This window comes from Ceratotherium simum, chromosome 16 (assembly GCF_057802395.1).
Source record: "Ceratotherium simum simum isolate JZ-2026a chromosome 16, ASM5780239v1, whole genome shotgun sequence".
NCBI classification, from domain to species: Eukaryota; Metazoa; Chordata; class Mammalia; order Perissodactyla; family Rhinocerotidae; genus Ceratotherium; species Ceratotherium simum.
In genome coordinates this window covers 61162247-61180863 of record NC_141915.1, presented here as the reverse complement: position 1 = coordinate 61180863, position 18617 = coordinate 61162247, and the positions used below count along the sequence as shown (strand labels likewise).

General features: G+C 57.3%; 1 protein-coding gene across 1 annotated transcript; it reads left to right on the top strand.

The window, feature by feature from the left end:
* The first annotated feature begins 10242 nt into the window (after window positions 1-10242).
* ACTG1 (actin gamma 1) lies at window positions 10243-13105 on the top strand. Its single transcript, XM_004432851.3, has 5 exons — window positions 10243-10367; window positions 10784-11152; window positions 11431-11869; window positions 11974-12155; window positions 12240-13105. The coding sequence occupies exons 2-5, from the start codon at window positions 10790-10792 to the stop codon at window positions 12381-12383; spliced, it is 1128 nt and encodes a 375-aa protein (XP_004432908.1). The 5' UTR covers window positions 10243-10367; window positions 10784-10789; the 3' UTR covers window positions 12384-13105.
* Window positions 13106-18617: the final 5512 nt, after the last annotated feature.

Here is an 18617-nt window from a genome sequence, read left to right as displayed (position 1 = left end):
CCCAGGACATGTGCACATTCCTGGGACAAGAGGGGAGCATTCACAAGAATATCTGAGAGTGAGCTGCCCACCTGGGCTTCCAGACACACAAGTGCACAGCTGAGATGTATCAACACTTGGTGTGGACAGTCATGAGCTCATAACTCCACAAGAGACCATGGCAGCCTCTGCCCACCCCCCTATCTGTGTGCACCTTCACACAAACACACACACACACACGTGCCCAGACGTGCATGCGCACAGACACATGCACACACAGATATGCATGCACAATGCTGAATGTATCTGCAGAGGCTTAGCCCGTCACCCACGAACCAGACCCCTCATGTTGAACAATCTCAGGCATTCATTTAGTACCTACTGTGTGCCAGAAACCTTGCTGGGGGTCCAAAAAGGAAGTGACTCCGTCTCTGATTTCTGGGACAAAACAGAAGTGGACCATTGCCTCGTCCTACAGTGAGACAGGCTCTGCACTTGGTCACCTTCCTTTGTCGAGTGACTCCCATGGAGACAGTGCCACACTGCTCAGCTCGAGGCACTAGTGCTGGTCTGCTTTTAATAAAGATCTTCTCACCTCTAGGAGATGCTCTAAACGGCGCAGAGAACAGGAGAGAGGTCCTGGGAGTAAACACGCGGTAGGTTATGAGACTAAATGTGACCCAGGATCCTGGAGCAGGTCAGGAGAAGGTGCTATGGAGGCCATTATTGGGACAACTGTTATCACTGAAATATAGACTGCAGATTAGATGAATAGTGTCACATCGATGTGAAACTGCCTGATTTTGGTCACTGTACTGTGGTTATATAAGATGATGTCCCTGTTCTTAGGAAAACCATATGAAGGGGTGGGGCAGAGTGTCTGAGGCCGACTCCCAAATGGTTCAGAACTGAAAAGAGAGAGAGAAAAATAACAATAAGGCAAACGTGGCAAATGTGTAAAATTTAGTGAGTGTGAGATGATCTCAAAACAAAAAGGTTAAAAACTATATTAACTAGAATAAAAAATTCCACTGCAGGGTCAGAAGAATCAATAAATATCCCAGAAAGCGAAAAAAAAAGACAAAGAGAGAAGAAAAAGTAACAATATTAAAGGATTCATCTCGGAGGTATGACACCCAATTAATAAAAATCTCCAAAACAAGAGAACGAAAAAATAAAACAGGAAATAAATTGTGAAAGAAATAATACCAGAACATTCCCCAGAACTGAAGGCTCATGAGTGGCCAGGGCCTAGACAAGCATGAAACAGCTTCCCCAGGGCATAGCAGGAATTTTAGATCAGCAAGGATAAGGGGAACGCCTAAGAATCATGAACACTGGATCAGGACTTGAATAACACCATTTCCCAAGAGCAACAGGGCAGCAAGAGGCAGGAAGTCAAATCTTCAAAATCCATGGGAACATTTCATCTAGAAGCTCCCTCCCTCGCCAAACTACCATTCCCTGGTAGGATAAGATGCAGGCGTGAGCAGATGGGCAAACTCACACTCCTACTTACAGGCCCCCTCCTGCCCCTGCCCAGCCGGGTAGCCCACCAGGCTCAGCCAGCCCCGTGTGAAGTGGGGACTGGCGGGAGGGGTCTGTGGAAGTGCTCAGCACCGCTGATCTCCAGGCTCACTCAGGGCGCCTGTGGGTAGGGGCGGCTCCTGGAGATGGGCTCCCTGTGACAATTCATTCCCACAGTCCCAGGTGGACACACAGTTGGGGCCAATCCACCTGTTACCAAGGAAGGTGGAGGCGCCACTCTGGCCACCTGCCCATGGGCATTGTCTGTCCTTCCCCAGAATAACCTGACCCCAGCCAGGCTCTGTCCACCCTCCACCCCTCTTCAGGGCCTTCTGCTTCCCCACCCACCCAGGGCATTCTGTAGCTCCCCACTGCCCTGGTGTGGTACTCCAGGTCCCCTGAGGCTGTCCCCCTACCAGCACCCCCTCCCACTTCCTGCGGCTAACCCAGCCCCAAACAACCTAGCCCCACAGGACACAGCCCTGGGGTAGCCCCTCGAAAAGCAGAATAAACATACCCCCCATGTCCCCCAACCCCAGCCTCCCACAGCCAGCAGGGTGTGCCTAGTGGGGAGAGTGGGCTCAGAATCCAACCCCTCCAATCCCGGCTCCACCTTTCCTGCTGCGTGACCTGGAACCAGCCTCAGCCTCTTTGAGCTCCCCTTTTCTTGTCTCTGAATTGGTGATCAATAGCCATCTGCCGGGGTGGCCTAATTGCTGAAATAACCCACCGTGCCCAGTAAGCAGACGGCACATGGCAGCTGGCATCCATCCCCTGGCACCCTGTATTCGGCAGGACACGTCAGATCCTGGCTCTGCCCTGGCTTTGGGGTCTCTCTACGGGTGCTGTCTGCCCCTGGGCAGAAAGTGCCCTGGACATTGGGGTGGGCTGGCCCTGCCTGGCTGAGTTGAGGCCCTGGTCCTCCCTTCTTTTGTTGCCCTGGGTGCAAGATGACCCCAATCCCACCTTCTCTCCCTGCGTCAGCACTAGCTGAGGTCACCAGTGGCTCCCCTGTAACCCTGGGGTGGCAGTGACTCAGCAGCTGGCCAGCAGCACCAGGTGCCTCCCCAGCCCCAGTCAGTGGCTGTAGGGGTCCCTCCTGACCCTGGGGACAGTCGGGCCAGGGCGATGGGGGGTGGGGCCTGCAGGCAGGTGCCACCTGGACTCCTTGCCCAGCCCCGGAGGCCCAGCCGCGACAATGGGACCCACCTGGCGGCCCACCTGGGAATAACACCGCACCTGCCTCAGCTGGGTGCTCAGGGCTGCGCCCGCTGCGGCCGGCCAGGGCGCCATCTCCTGGCCCAGGCCTCCAAGCTCGCTGGCCCTGGGGAGTGTCCCTGCTCCCAGCCCATGCCCTGCGGGAGAGGTGCGTGCTGAGTGCAGCCACTGCACCTGCCTACCCCATTCCCAGGGCCCCAGGTGCTGTGCCCTACCCGCACCACGCCCCTGGGCAAAGGAGATGGAGGTGTGTGGTGGAGGAGAGGGGGCTCTGGTGTCAGGTCTCAGACCAGATGACAGCCAGGGTGCAGAATGGCCACGGGTGGTAGGGCTGCCCCAAGGCCGCCTCACATCCCTGGAGCTGGTGAGAATCCGGACTGGCCAGGGCACCCCAGGCCTCCGGCCCTAGCTTGTGCTGCTTTGGGGCAGCCTCTTCCACATTCCCCCAGCCGCCCCCTGGCTTCCCTCCGGGGCCCAGCCGTCTCTTGGGACCCCGTCTCCCCCTGGGACACCGGTGCTGATCCCAAAGGGCATAGGGAAAGCTGGTGAGGGTACTAGGCTCCCGGAGGCGTGGCAGTGCTGGGACGTGGCGTGGGGTGCGTGAGGACGTGTGGCCTGGGCACCGTCCCCAGACCAAATTGGGACACGCGGGCCCGCACCCAGGCCCGGGCCGGGCCGGTGAGTGAGTGCCCGGCGGCCCACTCAGCAGGGCTCCCTCTGTGCCCCGCAGGATCAGACTTGCTCCCCTGGGCTGTGCGGCCCCCATCACCGGCTGGGAGGGCGAGGGCGAATGCAGCAACATCCAACCCCCTCCGGGCCTGCCCCGCATAATGCCCAGTCCACGCCGGCCTGTTCCCCACAACGCCCACCCTGCGCTGGGCCTGCCCCTGGAGCACTGTGCCACTTCCCTGGGAAGTCTGTGCCTCAGAAGGAGGGTGCAGCGAAGGCCAGGGTGACCGGTCCTGAACCCCGCCATCCCCTACTCTGCCCACCGGAGCTGCAGCTTTTGGGACACTGGCGGGGAGGACAGGCTGCTTAGACCAACAGCCTCCTGCCCGTGCCCCGCCCTGATCTGCCTCCTGGTCCTTGGCGTGGCACCAGCTGTCCTGGGAGTGGGGACACCTGCCACGCGGGGCCCTGACATAGTGTAGCTCGGGAGAACTCGGCCGGCGGGCTGCACTCCCCGCAGCCTGGGGCCAGAGCAGAAAGGGCATGAAGTTAGCCTGAGCCTTCGCTATGGGTCTCCCCACTGCCCCACCTCTGTCCCCTGAAGTGCCACAAGCCTACTAGCTGGGGAGTGGGGAGAGGGTCCCTGGGGAGAGTCAGGCTCTGGGGCTCCCTTCCATCTCAGCCCTAGAGCCATATCCCCCCTTTGCACATTGGAATCGGGGTTGGGGAGACAGCTTGGCCAGCCTCCTGGCCCTTTTCTGCTTCTCAGTGAAGGTTCCTCCCTCCTCCAGGGCTGGGAGCCCCTCCCTCTCCATTCCTTCTCCCTTCATTCATGCCTTCTGCCGACATGTAGGTGTCAGATGCTGTTCCACGCACAGGGGAAACCAGCTTCACCATTGTGCTCCAAGAACCTAAGCTCTAGGGAGGGTGGGGGGCAAGGACAGACAAACGGTGAATAACCAGTATTCCGATGGGAGGTGAGGACTTGACCCCAGGCCAGGGGATGGTTCAGAGACCTGTAGGGAGAAGGCTGCCAATGGGAAGAACTTTCCAGGCAGAGGAATAGCCAGCCACTGGTGTGGGGCTGGAGGGCAGTGAGTGAGAGGTGCAGTAAGCAGAGGGGCGGAGGGGCAGGCAGAGGCGCCGTGAGAGTCTCCAGCCCCAGGGTAAGGGGCTCCGCTTCCATCTCGAGGCAGTGGGTAGACTGGGGGGCAGAGTCACCTGATTTGCAACATTGTGGGGAAGAGGAGGGTGGGCAGCTGGGCTGGACAGACACCATGGCAGGTCAGGAATGGGTGGGGCGTGCTGTGGCCTGGCAGGCACCCTGGTTTCTGGCTTTTGTCATGTGCTGAGGTAGGACTGTGCCATGCAGCAGCTGGAGGCCCGGACTCCTGGGCCCGTGACATAATTATTCTTGGCAGTGTGTCCAGCAAAGGTGGGGAGCACCATGCCAGGTCCCTCGTCCACGGGGTAGGGAGCACTGTCACTCTGTCTATGGAGGCCCAGGGACCGAGGCCTGAGGTTGTGCCCTGGGAAGCAGAGTGGGGAGCCTCTGCTCCCTGGAATCTCAGGTCTGACACAGAGGTGCTGAATGATTGCTTCTTAATCATCACCAAAAACTGAACCTCAAGGCCAGAGGCCTGGAAAACCTCAGTGGTGAGGCCTGGGGGCGTTGCTGGGTCACCCAATGGTCTTCTGTCCCCAGACCTGTTGTCCAGTGCAAGAGGGCCACCACCAGCCTCAGAGCCTCATACCCCTCATGTCACTGGCCTTTTTTTTTCCCCTTTTTCTCCCCAAAGCCCCAGTAGATAGTTGTATGTCATAGCTGCACATCCCTCCAGCCGCTGCACGTGGGACGCGGCCTCAGCATGGCCGGACAAGCAGTGCGTCTGCCCGCTCCCGGGATCCGAACCCGGGCTGCCAGCAGTGGAACGTGCGCGCACCCAACCGCCAAGCCACGGGGCCGGCCCCTGGCCTATCTTCTTTACAGAAACCGAGGCCCAGGGAGGCCACAGCTGGCACAGGGCTGAGATTGGCCCAGAACCCAGCTCCTGACTCCCAGCCCAGCGTTCTTCCAGGGGCCTCCTTGGTTCCTGCTGCACCATAGTGGAGAGACAGGGATCTCCTATAAACTCCAATGGGACCTGTCTTCGAAAGGCCTGGAGCCCTCCACCACTGGAGCAGCAGGGGGAAGGGGAGGTGGGGGGGGACCCTTGGCCTGGTGTTTCTGTGCACTTGGGAACTTCACGTGGGAGGCACACACTGCGAGCCTCAGTTTCCCCACCTGTAAAATGGCACAGTTATGGCGTTTCCTCAGGCATGAAGAGGCCTGGCCTGGGGCATCCTGGCACAGGACAAATGGCAGCTTTGAGCACACAGCACCCAACTCAACTCACAGCAGCCCAAGTGACTGTACAGCCGGCCTCCAGACAGCTGGACCTTCTGTGCCTCAGTCTATACAGTCCTGGCAGGAGAACAAGCCCCTGCTGGGCACCAGACCAGAGACAGAAGTGTGTGGCCCTGACATTGTCCTAAGACCTGAAACTCAGAGGCAGGCCGGCCAAGCCGGCAGGAACCTGGCCTTGCCTACCAGCGCAGCCCTGGGGACCACTGTTCCCAACAGAGCCACTCCAGGGGCTGGCCCTGCCCCCATGGGAGCCAGCCTGGCACCCTGGAGAGGGCTTTAGGTGACAGAACAATCATCTTGTATTTGATCTGCCCACAGGCCTGGGAGAACAGGACAGTGAGCTGAGGGTAGGGAAACTTTGGTTTTCCCTGGGCTTTTTAAAATGAAGTTTTTATTATGAGATAATTTTAGATTTATAGAAAAGTTGCAAAGACAGGATGAGTCCCAGTTTCCCCTAATGTTAACATCTTATACAGTCCTGGTACACTTGTTACACTGAGAGATTGACCTTGGTACTTTGTATTAATAAACTCCACTTTACTCAAATTTCACCAGTTCTTCCACTACTGTCCTTTTTCTGTTCCAGGATCCAACCCAGGATCCCATGATGCCTTTGGAGGGAGGAGAAGGAAAGGCATTCCTAACAGGTAGAATAGTAGAGGCAAAAGCCAGGAGCTGGGACTTATTACCAAGTACTCTATCCTGTCTGCCTGACAAGTAACTGGCTGGTTGGGAGGTAGCTAGAGGTAGGAGGCAGGCAGGGGGTGGGAGGTTGGGGAGTGGAGGGTGGGCTGGGGTCTCTGCTACCAGGTGCAGAAGTGACCCCGATCCTGGGGAGCAGCCTGGAGGCTGGAGCAGGGAGATGACAGACTGGTTGGGTGTCAGGAAGAAGACCCTTCAGAAAGGACCCTGAGGGCCTGCCCCGTGGCTTAGCAGTTAAGTGTGCGCGCTTCGCTACTGGCGGCCCATGTTCGGATCCCAGGCGCGCACTAAGGCAACGCTTCTCCGGCCATGCTGAGGCGGCGTCCCACACACAGCAACTAGAAGGATGTGCAACTATGACATACAACTATCTACTGGGGCTTTGGGGGAAAAAAAGGAGGAAGATTGGCAATAGATGTTAGCTCAGAGCCGGTCTTCCTCAGCAAAAAGAGGAGGATTAGCACGGATGTTAGCTCAGGGCTGAGCTTCCTCACAAAAAAACAAAAACAAAAACACAAGAACAAAACAAAACAAAAAAAGGACCCTGAGGTGGGTGCCAGGCAGTGCCCAGGACCAGGGAGGCAGGCTTCCGGCTAAGTCTCAGCCAGGCCACACTTCCTTGCAAGGTGATGCCACCTCCTTTCTCTGTGATTAAACAGATGAAAGATAAAATGAGATGCAGCAAGCTCACAATAATCCACCAAAACCAGCGCTGAGCTAGAAAAAATCACGGCATTTCTCTGAGCCCCAAGTCTCCATCCTCAAGATGGAAGGACACACCCGCTCTGGGCAGAAGCGCAGCTGCTGACTCTCACTCCCCCGTGGCCTCCCTGCTCACACATCTGCGCGGTCCCCTCCCCAGGGACGCCGGCCCTCTCCAGCTCCAGGCTCCGGGAGGGGTGAGAGCGGCCCTGCTCTCCAAGAGCAGAGCCCGGAGGCGACCTTGGGAGGCCTCTCACTGTCCAGTTGCAAAACAGAAAAATCATAGTGCAAAACGCGGGGCTCCCCAGCCCCGGCGCCGGGCTTGGAGGCCTTGCTCTATCCGAGGCCTGGCCGCACCGCGTCCACTCACTCCCGGCTCCTAGTGGTACTTCCCAGGAGGGAGGGCGCCCCCTCCCCTCCCCTGCCACCACCCAGCTCCGCATCCCCCCACCCTCGGCGGACACCTGGCCTCGGGGGCCACAGGCAGCCCCCACTCCCCCCGCGGCCAGGCCTGACGCGGAGCAGCGGAGTCTGGGGGGAGGGGCGCGGAAAACCGGGGTGGGGGTGGGGAACAGCGGTCGGGCCTCTGCCCTCCCCTCCCCGCCCGCTCGGAGGCGCCGGGACCGCCCCGCCTCCTCCCAGGCCGCCCGCCACCGCCCCTTTGTTCCGCCGGCCAATCCGCGGTCTCCTTGACTAAATAAGGAGAGGAGCGCGCCGCGCGCCCCCCGTCCGTTACTTCCGCCCCCCGCCCGGCCGGTGACTCAGGGCCGACGGCCGGGCGGGGACGGGGCTGCCCGCGCCGCTGCTTCCCAGGCGGCGCCGAAATCGCCAAATATGGCCGCGCCGCGCACCGCCGCCCCCAGCCCGCACACCTGCGGCCGCACCTTGCCCGCCCCCCCGCGCTGGGTGACACATTTGCGGAAGAGGGCGCAGCACGCCCCCCCCACCCCCGCGCCAGGCCGGCCGGGAGCACCCCCTCCCCTCCCCCGTAACTGCAGCCCTGCGGGTGTGGGGCTGGAGGTCCACCGAAGGGGAGCCGCGGGAATCTCGGGGCTCCTCGGCCGCCCCACTTTCCCCCACGACCGTTTCGCGGTGCACCTGGCGTCCTGCAGACTGCAAAATGGGGAAGAACGAAGGGAGGGCGAGAATAGAGGTCCATGGGCCTCCGCCCCCTCGCCATCTTTCCCCAGAAGCAGCCCGGGCAGCCAAGTGCGGCCGCCGCTCCCGGCACACACGAGACGGGAGGCTAGAGGGAATCGGAGTGGGGAGGAGCCGGAGTGGAATGCGACTGGGCCGCACACACGGCCAGGAGACCTTAGCTACTTCCCAACTTCCCCGTGTCCTGTGTGGCATCTTGGGGCCCCCAAGTTGAGGAGTCGTCCTCACATCGTTGACGCCCCCACCCGGGGGTTGAGCAGGCAATGGTTGTGCCCAAGGGCCCGAGTAACATGGGTTTCTGGAGGCCCATCCCCGCGTTCTCCCATGGGTAGGGCACACACCTGACGGACAGCAACCTTGCCCTGCGCACCTGGCAAGTCTGGGGAGTCGGGACCCAGCTAGGCCCGGTGGCAGGGGTGGCCATAGGCAAGGCCTTGGCATCTAAAGGACTGCAGTCCGCAGGTGAGCTGGGCAGCTGCTTTACCTTCTGGGCCCAGGGTTCTCATCCCTGGATGTGGTCACCGCCTGGCCTTGCAGGACTCTCGGGGCACCCGGCCCAGGCCCCTCACTGTCAGACACCTGTCTAAGTCAAGCTGAGGGCCTCGCTTCACTCTGCCGGGCCCCACTGCCACTCCTCTCGGCCACGAGTCTTCCTCACATCTTCTCTGATGTTTAATTCTGTACGCAGCGATTCCAGAAGCTTACAAATAACCCAAGAAAACCACAGTACCTGGTTCACCCCTGGGCATAAGGAAACCCTTGGCGCCAGCAGGTGCAGCCAGGACCCTGCCGTGATGACAGGTCCTCCAGCGCAGGCTGCTGGGATAAAGGGCGCGCCTTGGGCCCTGGAGAACTCACCGGCCCAGGGGCAGCTGGGTTCGAGGGCAGGGGAGCAGCGGGGTCGGCCTGTTCCTAGGAGTCAGCAAACCCACTCCAGCCCTGACTCTCTTCTAGTATCATAAACAGAGAAGAGGGGGCCCCCCGAGTCTCGGGGGGAGTCGATCACTGGGCAGTCAGAATGTTCTCTGCCTCAGTTTCCCTATACTGCCTACAGGTGATTAAAATGAAGCAAAGCCCCATCCCCTCCCACTGGATGGAGAGTGGGGTGGCCCCAAACCCAAGTGGGGTCCGCTCCTGAGGACAATCGGGCCTGCAGTCTGAGGCGCAAAATGCGTCGTGGGTAGAACGGGGCCTCTGTTTCTGCACTGCCAGGGACCCCAAGGCACTCTCTCCTCCGGCGGAGGGGCCTGCGGGGTCGTGGCCTCGCTGGGGAACGGGCGGCTGCTTCCCATCATGACGGGGGGCGAGGTCACGGCTCCCCGGGGCTCCCCCGGGCCGCGGGGCCCAGAGTGCCGCAAAGGCGGCCGGCGGGGACCCCCATCCCTCCCTCCCCCAGCCCGGCGCCGGTAACCGGCCTCCGCGGCCCATGCACTCTGAGGAGCCTCGGGGGGGAAGCTCGCAAGGGGCGCGCAGGGAACAAAACCCCCCAGCGGGGCCGGGGCGCGGCCCAGCGCCGGGCTGGAGAGTTTCGGGGTGCAGTCGGGCCCTCCCCCACGGCGCGCGGCAGTCCCGGGGCGGGGCCGGCCGGTCGGCCCCGTGGCCCTCCCCGCAACCCCCGAGGGACGTCTGCCCGCCCGCCGGCCCGCGCGGGGTCTCGCGCGCAGGGTCTCCGGCGTCGGGTCTCGGACGTAGGGTCTTGGGTGCGGGGACAGCACGGGGTGGGAGGGGGCGTTGGGGGCGGCGCAAGCTGTGGGCGGGGCCGTGAGCGGGACCCCACGTGCCCAGGCCGGGCGGGCCAATGGGCGCCCGGCGTTCGGAAAGATCGCCATATATGGACATGTTCTGGGGCCGCGCGCGCCACCCGCCCGCGCGCGCGCCCCGCTCCACTTAAATAGTGGCGGGGGAGGCCGCAGTCGGTCTCACTTGCTGCAGCCGTCTCGTGTTCCGTGTCTTCTCGTGACTCGTTTGCTCGCTCCTCCGCACGCCGCGGCCGCCACCTCCTCCGGTAAGCGGCCGGTCCTTCGCACCAAGTCCTGGGCCCGAGCTCCCGTGCTTTTCTCCGCAGGCTGTTCCTGGCCCGAGAAGTCTGGCCGCGCCGCCTTCGGAACAAAGGGTGGCCCGGGCCGGGTGCGTGGGCTGGGACGGGGGCGCCTCGCCGGTCACCGCGGGCGCAGCGGTGGGGCGCGGCCGTGGGGGGAGGGGATTAGGGCGGGGCCGGCCCGCAGTGCGGAGAGACCCCGGCCGCGCCGCCGCGGAACGAACGGCGCGGGGCGGGGGGGCGGCGTTACGTGAAAGGCCGGGCCTCGGTTCCAGGCGGTTAAGGTCCTGCTGGGGGAGGCGGAGCCTCTGTGTGAAGAGGGTCTTTGCAGGGGCTGTTCCGGGGCGCCGGGACCCGCGTAAGTCGGTTGCATCTTTAAACAGATCGCAATGGAAGAAGAAATTGCCGCGCTTGTCATCGACAATGGCTCTGGCATGTGCAAAGCTGGCTTTGCTGGGGATGACGCTCCTCGGGCTGTGTTCCCGTCTATCGTGGGGCGCCCCCGACACCAGGGCGTCATGGTGGGCATGGGGCAGAAGGACAGCTACGTGGGCGACGAGGCTCAGAGCAAGCGCGGCATCCTGACCCTCAAGTACCCCATCGAGCACGGCATCGTCACCAACTGGGACGACATGGAGAAGATCTGGCACCACACTTTCTACAACGAGCTGCGCGTGGCCCCCGAGGAGCACCCTGTGCTGCTGACAGAGGCCCCCCTGAACCCCAAGGCCAACCGTGAGAAGATGACTCAGGTAAGCGCCGCCCCGCAGTTCCACTTTTTGGTCTGATTCACAAGTCATTTTTGTTCGAGTTTGTTTTCTGAAAATCAAGTATTTCTTTCAATGTTTCCAGGGTTCTGTTCCTCTCCTGGCATTTCCTCCCTGAAGTCTCAAGGTTTCTTATTTGTGTTTGTGCCTGCTCCTTTTCTTTTCTCCACACATCACATTTGTAGCATGCTAGCATGTAGCGTGTGTGCATGGGGTGGCCCCGGGTCTCTGCCACCACTTAAGGAGCCCATTGCCTTCTCCAGATCATGTTCGAGACCTTCAACACTCCGGCTATGTACGTGGCCATCCAGGCCGTGCTGTCCTTGTACGCCTCTGGCCGCACCACTGGTATTGTCATGGATTCTGGGGATGGAGTCACCCACACTGTACCCATCTATGAGGGGTACGCCCTGCCTCACGCCATCCTGCGTCTGGACCTGGCTGGCCGGGACCTGACAGACTACCTCATGAAGATTCTCACGGAGCGTGGCTACAGCTTCACTACCACGGCTGAGCGGGAAATTGTGCGTGACATCAAGGAGAAACTCTGCTATGTCGCCCTGGACTTCGAGCAGGAGATGGCCACTGCTGCCTCTTCATCCTCCCTGGAGAAGAGCTATGAGTTGCCTGACGGTCAGGTGATCACCATCGGCAACGAGCGGTTCCGGTGTCCAGAGGCACTGTTCCAGCCGTCGTTCTTGGGTAGGTGTTGGGCTCCATGAGTTCTCTTGGAGGCTGCAAGGGGTGCCAGTGCTGTTCCCCCTTGAAAGGGTTATGTGATGCTAAGGGATGACTTTGTCACTTAGGTATGGAGTCTTGTGGCATCCACGAGACCACCTTCAACTCCATCATGAAGTGTGATGTCGACATCCGCAAGGATCTCTATGCCAACACTGTGCTGTCTGGTGGGACCACCATGTACCCCGGCATTGCCGACAGGATGCAGAAGGAGATCACGGCGCTGGCCCCCAGCACGATGAAGATCAAGGTGAGTCAAGTGTTAGGGCTTGGGCTAGAAGGCCTTGCTGGGATGGGAGTGCCGTGAGCTAAAGCCATATTTTTGTCTTTTCAGATCATTGCTCCTCCTGAACGCAAGTACTCAGTGTGGATCGGGGGTTCCATCCTGGCCTCGCTGTCTACCTTCCAGCAGATGTGGATCAGCAAGCAGGAGTACGACGAGTCGGGCCCTTCCATCGTCCACCGCAAATGCTTCTAAATGGACTGTGGGCAGATGCGTAGCATTTGCTGCATGAGTGAATTCAGAAGTATAAATTTGCTCTGGCAAATGTATACTCCTCTTGCTAGCCTCATGAAACTGGAATAAGCCTTTGAAAAGAAATTTGTCCTTGAAGCTTGTATTTGATATCAGCACTGGATTGTAGAACTTGTTGCTGATTTTGACCTTGTATTCAAGTTAACTGTTATCTTGGTATGTGTTTAATACCCTGTACATATCTTTGGTTTAATCCCCTGGTACACCCAGCTTGGTCACCTGGTGGCTGAGGTGAGAACATGTCCATGGAAGAGAAGTCCATTGGCTTGAGAATTTGAGACCGAGTTTCTTGATCTGTGCAGGGTATTAACGTGTAACAGCTGCCTGTTCCAGGGTTTCTCTGGAGGCTGGCCAGAGTCCTTGAGCAGTTGTCATTTCTGTCTTGCTGGTCTGATGGGACTGGGAAGGGCCGAGCCTTAGGACCCACTTTCCTTTCTCCCTTGATGTTTTCCCACCAGAACACCATGGGTTGTTACCTGCCTTGAGTTGGGAAACGGTTTGCATTTACACCTGTAAATTTATTCATTCTTTTAATTTATGTAAGGTTTTTGTACGCAATTCTCAATTCTTGAGATGACAAATTTTGGTTTTCTACTGTCATGTGAGAACATTGGGCCCCAGCAACGCGTCCTTGTGTGAGGAAATAAAGTGCTGCAGTGAACCGAGCGCGGCCTCCTGTTGTGGGGGAGGGCTGCCTGCGAGGTGTCGTGGGTGGGACAGCTTCAGCTCAGGTGGGCAATGATGTGGTTTCTCTCAAACGAGGGTAGTGTAAGAACAAGGAGGGCTGGGGCATAGCGCAGTTTTAGGATTGGAGATCCCCAGTCAACGTTGTGGGCTCTTAGGAAAACATGTCCTGGGTACTTGAGCATTTGGCATTATGCTGTGCTGACAGGAGTGCTTGGAGCCACACGGACCCTGGGCTTTCATGCGAATTCCCAGGTCTTTACGTTTAGGTGGGAGTGGGGTTGGGGATTGTTTTTCTTTGAAAAGCACATCAAAGGACAGCAACCGTGGAACTGACGAACGGAACGTAATAACGGAGCCATGGGACTCGAGTGTGAATGTGGCTAACTGGCTCTGGGGTCTTTGGCAAGTCTGTCCTCCCAAGACCTTTCTTCCCAGGTCCTTCCCCATCAGTGAAGGAGGGTTAGCATGTCTGAGGGCAGACTCGAGTCTTCTGCAGCTGTTACAAATTTTCAAACTTAATTCTTTGCAGGTTGGGTCAGGGAGGTAAAGGTGCACTAGATTGAAAAACCTTGAGGATTCGGAAGAACTTATTTTCAAATGTGGAGAGAAAAGATGCTCTTTTTGCCTTTGCCACTGGGAAGCAGGTTACACCGGCGGGGATCTTGTCTAGCAGTGCTTTCAGTTAGTTGGGGAGGGGTCTTAAGAGTCCATGGGAGGGCGGAGGAGGGGGCTCTGTTAGGCTGGGTCAGGAGCAAGGGGCCCCAAAAACATGACGGACCTGTGGAGAGTCAAACAGAAAGTGGACTCTGCCAAGCTCAGGCCTCCATCCTGCTTTGCTGCTGGCGTTTGACAGCGGCCCTTTGACTCCCCATGAAACATACTGAGTGATGAGAAGAAATTGTTTTTGCCCTGGGCAGCTTTCCACTTTCAGGAGGAGAAATCTCATTGGCAGTGTGAGTGGATTGAGGGAACAGAGCAGATAACTCCATGCTGAGTTAGCAACACATTGCTTAGAACAGCAGGAGAGGAGAGGACACCTTTATTAAGGAACCAGGAGGAGAAGGAGGTAGCTGTCTGGTATGGCAGCCACACTGGCTGGCCCTGTTGTGGCTCCACCTCCTGGCGTTGGGACCAGTGGGCACATCCCTCTACTCCGTGCGTCCATCCGTTCTGCAAACAGCAGCGTATCCTCCACATGGATGTGAGGACTCGAGGCCCTGGATACCCTGCCCACACGTGGTAGGGGCACATGTCCCTCCCTCCCGCCTCTGGGGTAGCAAGATTTCTGCAGGACAGAAGACACAGGATTTTTTTGGGGGGCGCCTTTGGGACAGTAACCAGACGTCAGACCCCATCACTATACCCACTCAGTGGGGGAATATGGTGCGGAAGTCTCGCTGTGGGGTGCTGCTGCTTGGCTGCGCGTGTTGTAGGGCACGGCACACTGCCTTCACCTGCGGGTCCCGATTATTCACATCCACAAAAAGAGACTCTACTGCTCGAGGGAAGCCTGTCACAGTGACTCCTCTCCTCGAGGCCCTCGTGAGGACATGTGGCGTCACCTCAGGCCCCTGTGGAAAATCTCATGTTTGTCAGCATCATTTCTCCAGGTAACTCTGAGTCCTGAGTGCACTGAAACGCTGAGCTTTGAGAAAGGAGATGGAACTCGAGAAAAGAAAGATAGCTGTTAGCCACCACAACTTCTGAAACTGTGAGTCTGCTCCAGCCAAAGCGAGACATGAATAGTTTTTGCCAACTTGCACAAGAAGAATAAAGGAACTCTTCAAGAAGGAACATCAGGGGCTGGCCTGGTGGCGCAAGAGGTTGAGTGCGCGCGCTCCGCTGCGGCAGCCCGGGGTTCGCAGGTTTGGATCCTGGGCGCGCACTGACGCGCCGCTTGTTACGCCATGCTGTAGCAGCGTCCCATATGAAGTGGAGGAGGATGGGCACGGATGTTAGCCCAGGGCCAGTCTTCCTCAGCAAAAAGAGGAGGATTGGCAGATGTTAGCTCAGGACCGATCTTCCTCACAAAAAAACAAAAAAGAACATCAACAAAGTCAACAAACACGTACCTGGAGGCAACGTCTTCAAAGTTGAAAACAAGGGATTAATCTCTAGACTATGCACGGAACTGCAAGTCAACAGAACAAGTCAGGACAATCTGTAGACAAGTGAGAGAAAAGCATATGAATAGGCAACTTATGCAAGATGAAACCTCAAAAGCTGACAGTGTCTTTTTTTTTTATATATAATTTTATTTATTTATTTTTTTCCCCCAAAGCCCCAGTAGATAGTTGTATGTCATAGCTGCACATCCTTCTAGTTGCTGTATGTGGGATGCGGCCTCAGCATGGCCGGAGAAGCAGTGCGTCAGTGTGCGCCCGGGATCCGGACCCAGGCCGCCAACAGCGGAGTGCGTGCACTTAACCACTAAGCCACAGGGCCGGCCCCTGACAGTGTCTTAAAAGCCATTCAGCTTAATGAATGGAAGCTTCTGGAAGGGATGAAAAACTTGTACAATGAAAACTACAAAACATTGCTTAAAGAAATTAAAGAAGAGAAATGGAAACACATCCCATGTTCATGGATTGGAAGACTTAATATTGTTAAAATATCAATATTACCCAAAGTGATCTACAGATTCAACGCAATTCCTATCAAAATCCCAATGACATTTTTGGCAGAAAAAGAAAAATCCATCCTAAAATTCATTTGGAATCTCAAGGGCCCCACATAGCCACAACAATCTTGAAAAAGAACAAAGCTGGAGGACTCACACTTCAGGATTTCAAAACTTACTACAAAGCTACAGTAATCAAAACAGTGTGGTACTGGCATAAAGACAGATGTATAGACCAATGGAATAGAGCAGAGAGCCCAGAAATACACCGTCCCATATAGGGTCAAATGGTTTTTGACAAGGGTGCCAAGACCACTCAATGGGGAAAGGACAGTCTTTTCAACAAACGGTGCTGGGAAAACTGGGTATCCACGTGCAAAAGAATGAAGTTGGACCCTGACCTGATATCATATACGAAATTAACTCAAAATGGATCAAGGACCTAAATGTAAGACCTAAAACTGTAAAACTCCTAGAAGAAAACATAGGACAAAAGCTTCATGACATTGGATTTGACAATGATTTTTTGGATATGACACCAAAGTGACAGGTAACAAAAGAAAAAATAAATGATTGGACCTCATGAAGATTGAAAAAATTTGTGCATCAAATGATAGTCTGTCTCTATAAATTTGACTTTTCTGGGAATCTCATATAAGTGGAATCATACAATATTTGTCCTTTTGTGTCTGGCTTATTTCACTCAGCATAGTGTCTTCAAGGTTCCTCCATGTTGTAGCAGGTGTCAGAATTTCCTTCCTTTTTAAGACTGAATAAGGGCCGGCCCCGTGGCTTAGCGGTTAAGTGCGCGCGCTCTGCTGCTGGCGGCCCGGGTTCGGATCCCGGGTGCGCACCGACACACTGCTTCTCTGGCCGTGCTGAGGCCGCGTCCCACATACAGCAACTAGAAGGATGTGCAGCTATAACATACAACTATCTACTGGGGCTTTGGGGGAAAAAATAAATAAAGACTGAATAATATCCCATCGTATGGATAGACCACATTGTGCTTATCCATCACCTGTTGATGGACACTTGGGTTGTTTCCACCTTTTGGCTATTGTGAGTAATGCTGCTGTGAACCTGGGTGTGCAAGTATCTCTTCGTGTCCCTGCTTTCAGTTCATTTGAGTAGATACCAAGAAGTGGAATGCTGGATCACATGGTAATTTTATGTTTACTTTTTTGAGGAACTGCTAGACTTTTCTACAGCAGCTGCACCATTTTACATTCTCACCAAGAGTGCACAAGGGTTTCAATTTCTCCACATCCTTGCCGACCTGTGTCATTTTCTGTTTTGTTGGTGGTAGCCGTTCTGGTGGGTGTGCTGCATCCTCTGAGGGCAGAGGCTGGTCTCTCACCCCCTCACCTGGGGCCTGCCTGGGATGGGGTAGGTGCCCAGGACATGTCTAGGATTTATTTGCACAGACTCAGTCCCTGCCTTCAGGGCAATAAGACAAAGCACCCAGGAGACTCGTATGCTCAGAATTAGGGAGCAGGGCTGAAACAGGGAGGGGGCCGGTGCATGTCCATGGCCTTGGGCAGGTCAGGGTGCAGGGGAGCCTGGGGCCTTTTGGAGCATGGAGGGGTATTCAGGACGAACTTACCTGAGCTTAGCCCACTTGGAGGACTTCAGCCCAGAGGGGGCGCCATGTCCAGAACTTACCAGTCAGTTGCCTTGGAGGTCAGGCGGGGGACTGAGATGCCAAAGCCTGGCCATGTGGCAGTTTTGTCTTTTCTGACCCACCCCTTCCCCGAGCTCCATGCCCCAGGGGGCCTGGCTCCCTTCCTCCCTGAGCTGGCCAAGGCCTTTGGCATGGAGAGACACAGCAGAGGCCCCAGAGGAAAGCCAAGGCCCCAACGTCTGCCCCGGAGGTGGGATCTCATCTGAGGAACAGAAGAGAAAGGACCCCCGTCCTCTTGTGGGCGCCTCACTGCTTGCTGATTGCTGCTGGGTGTCACCTGGGGTCTGTCCCAGCTCAGCCCCTGCCCTGGGCCCAGCCCGCCTGCCCTACTTTGCATCACCTCCAGGCCTACAGGGTCAGGGTCTGCCTGGGATCCCCCGCCATGGCTCGTTCCCCTCTGACACTCCCTGGCCCAGGGTCTGAGCCCTGCTCTGTAGCCCTCCCAGCAGCCACAGTTCCCTCCCCGGCTGGGACATGGTACATGGGGAAAGCCCTGAGAATGGCCTGGAGAGGCCCCTGTCAGCCCCCTGTGCCCCCTCTGGGCTGTGTCCCCTCACGCTGAGTGGACACTCCCTTTGCTTCTGCTCAGCGAAGTCTTTTTTTTTTTTTTTTGTGAGGAAGATCAGCCCTGAGCTAACATCCAATGCCAAGCCTCCTCTTTTTTTTTTTTTTTTGCTGAGGAAGATTGGCCCTGAGCTAATATCTGTGCCCATCTTCCTCCACTTTATATGAGACACTGCCACAGCATGGCTTGACAAGCAGTGCGTCGGTGCATGCCCGGGTTCCGAACCTGCAAACCCTGGGCCGCCGAAGCAGAGCGCGAACACTTAACCACTTGCGCCACCAGGCCGGCTCCTCAGCGAAGTCTTAACAAGCTCTTGGGGCTGGGCTGCTGCAGGGCAGGCTAGGGGCCCAGGGTGGGGGGCCATAGGCTGTCACAGCAGTGTGGACAAGGTTTGCCAGCAGGAACAGGACGCCCAGACCATCAGCATCTCTCCTTCACTGAGCCTGCAGGGCTGCGTGAGGGCAAAATGGGACACAGTCATGAAAATGTTTTGCAAATCATCAAGTGCCATAAACACATGCTGTGAGCCCTTCTCAGAGAGCGGGTCCACTCCTCTGGAATGGGGTCTGAGATGGGGAGGAAGCCCAGTAGGGCTGGCAGGGCCGGCCATGGGGAGGGAGC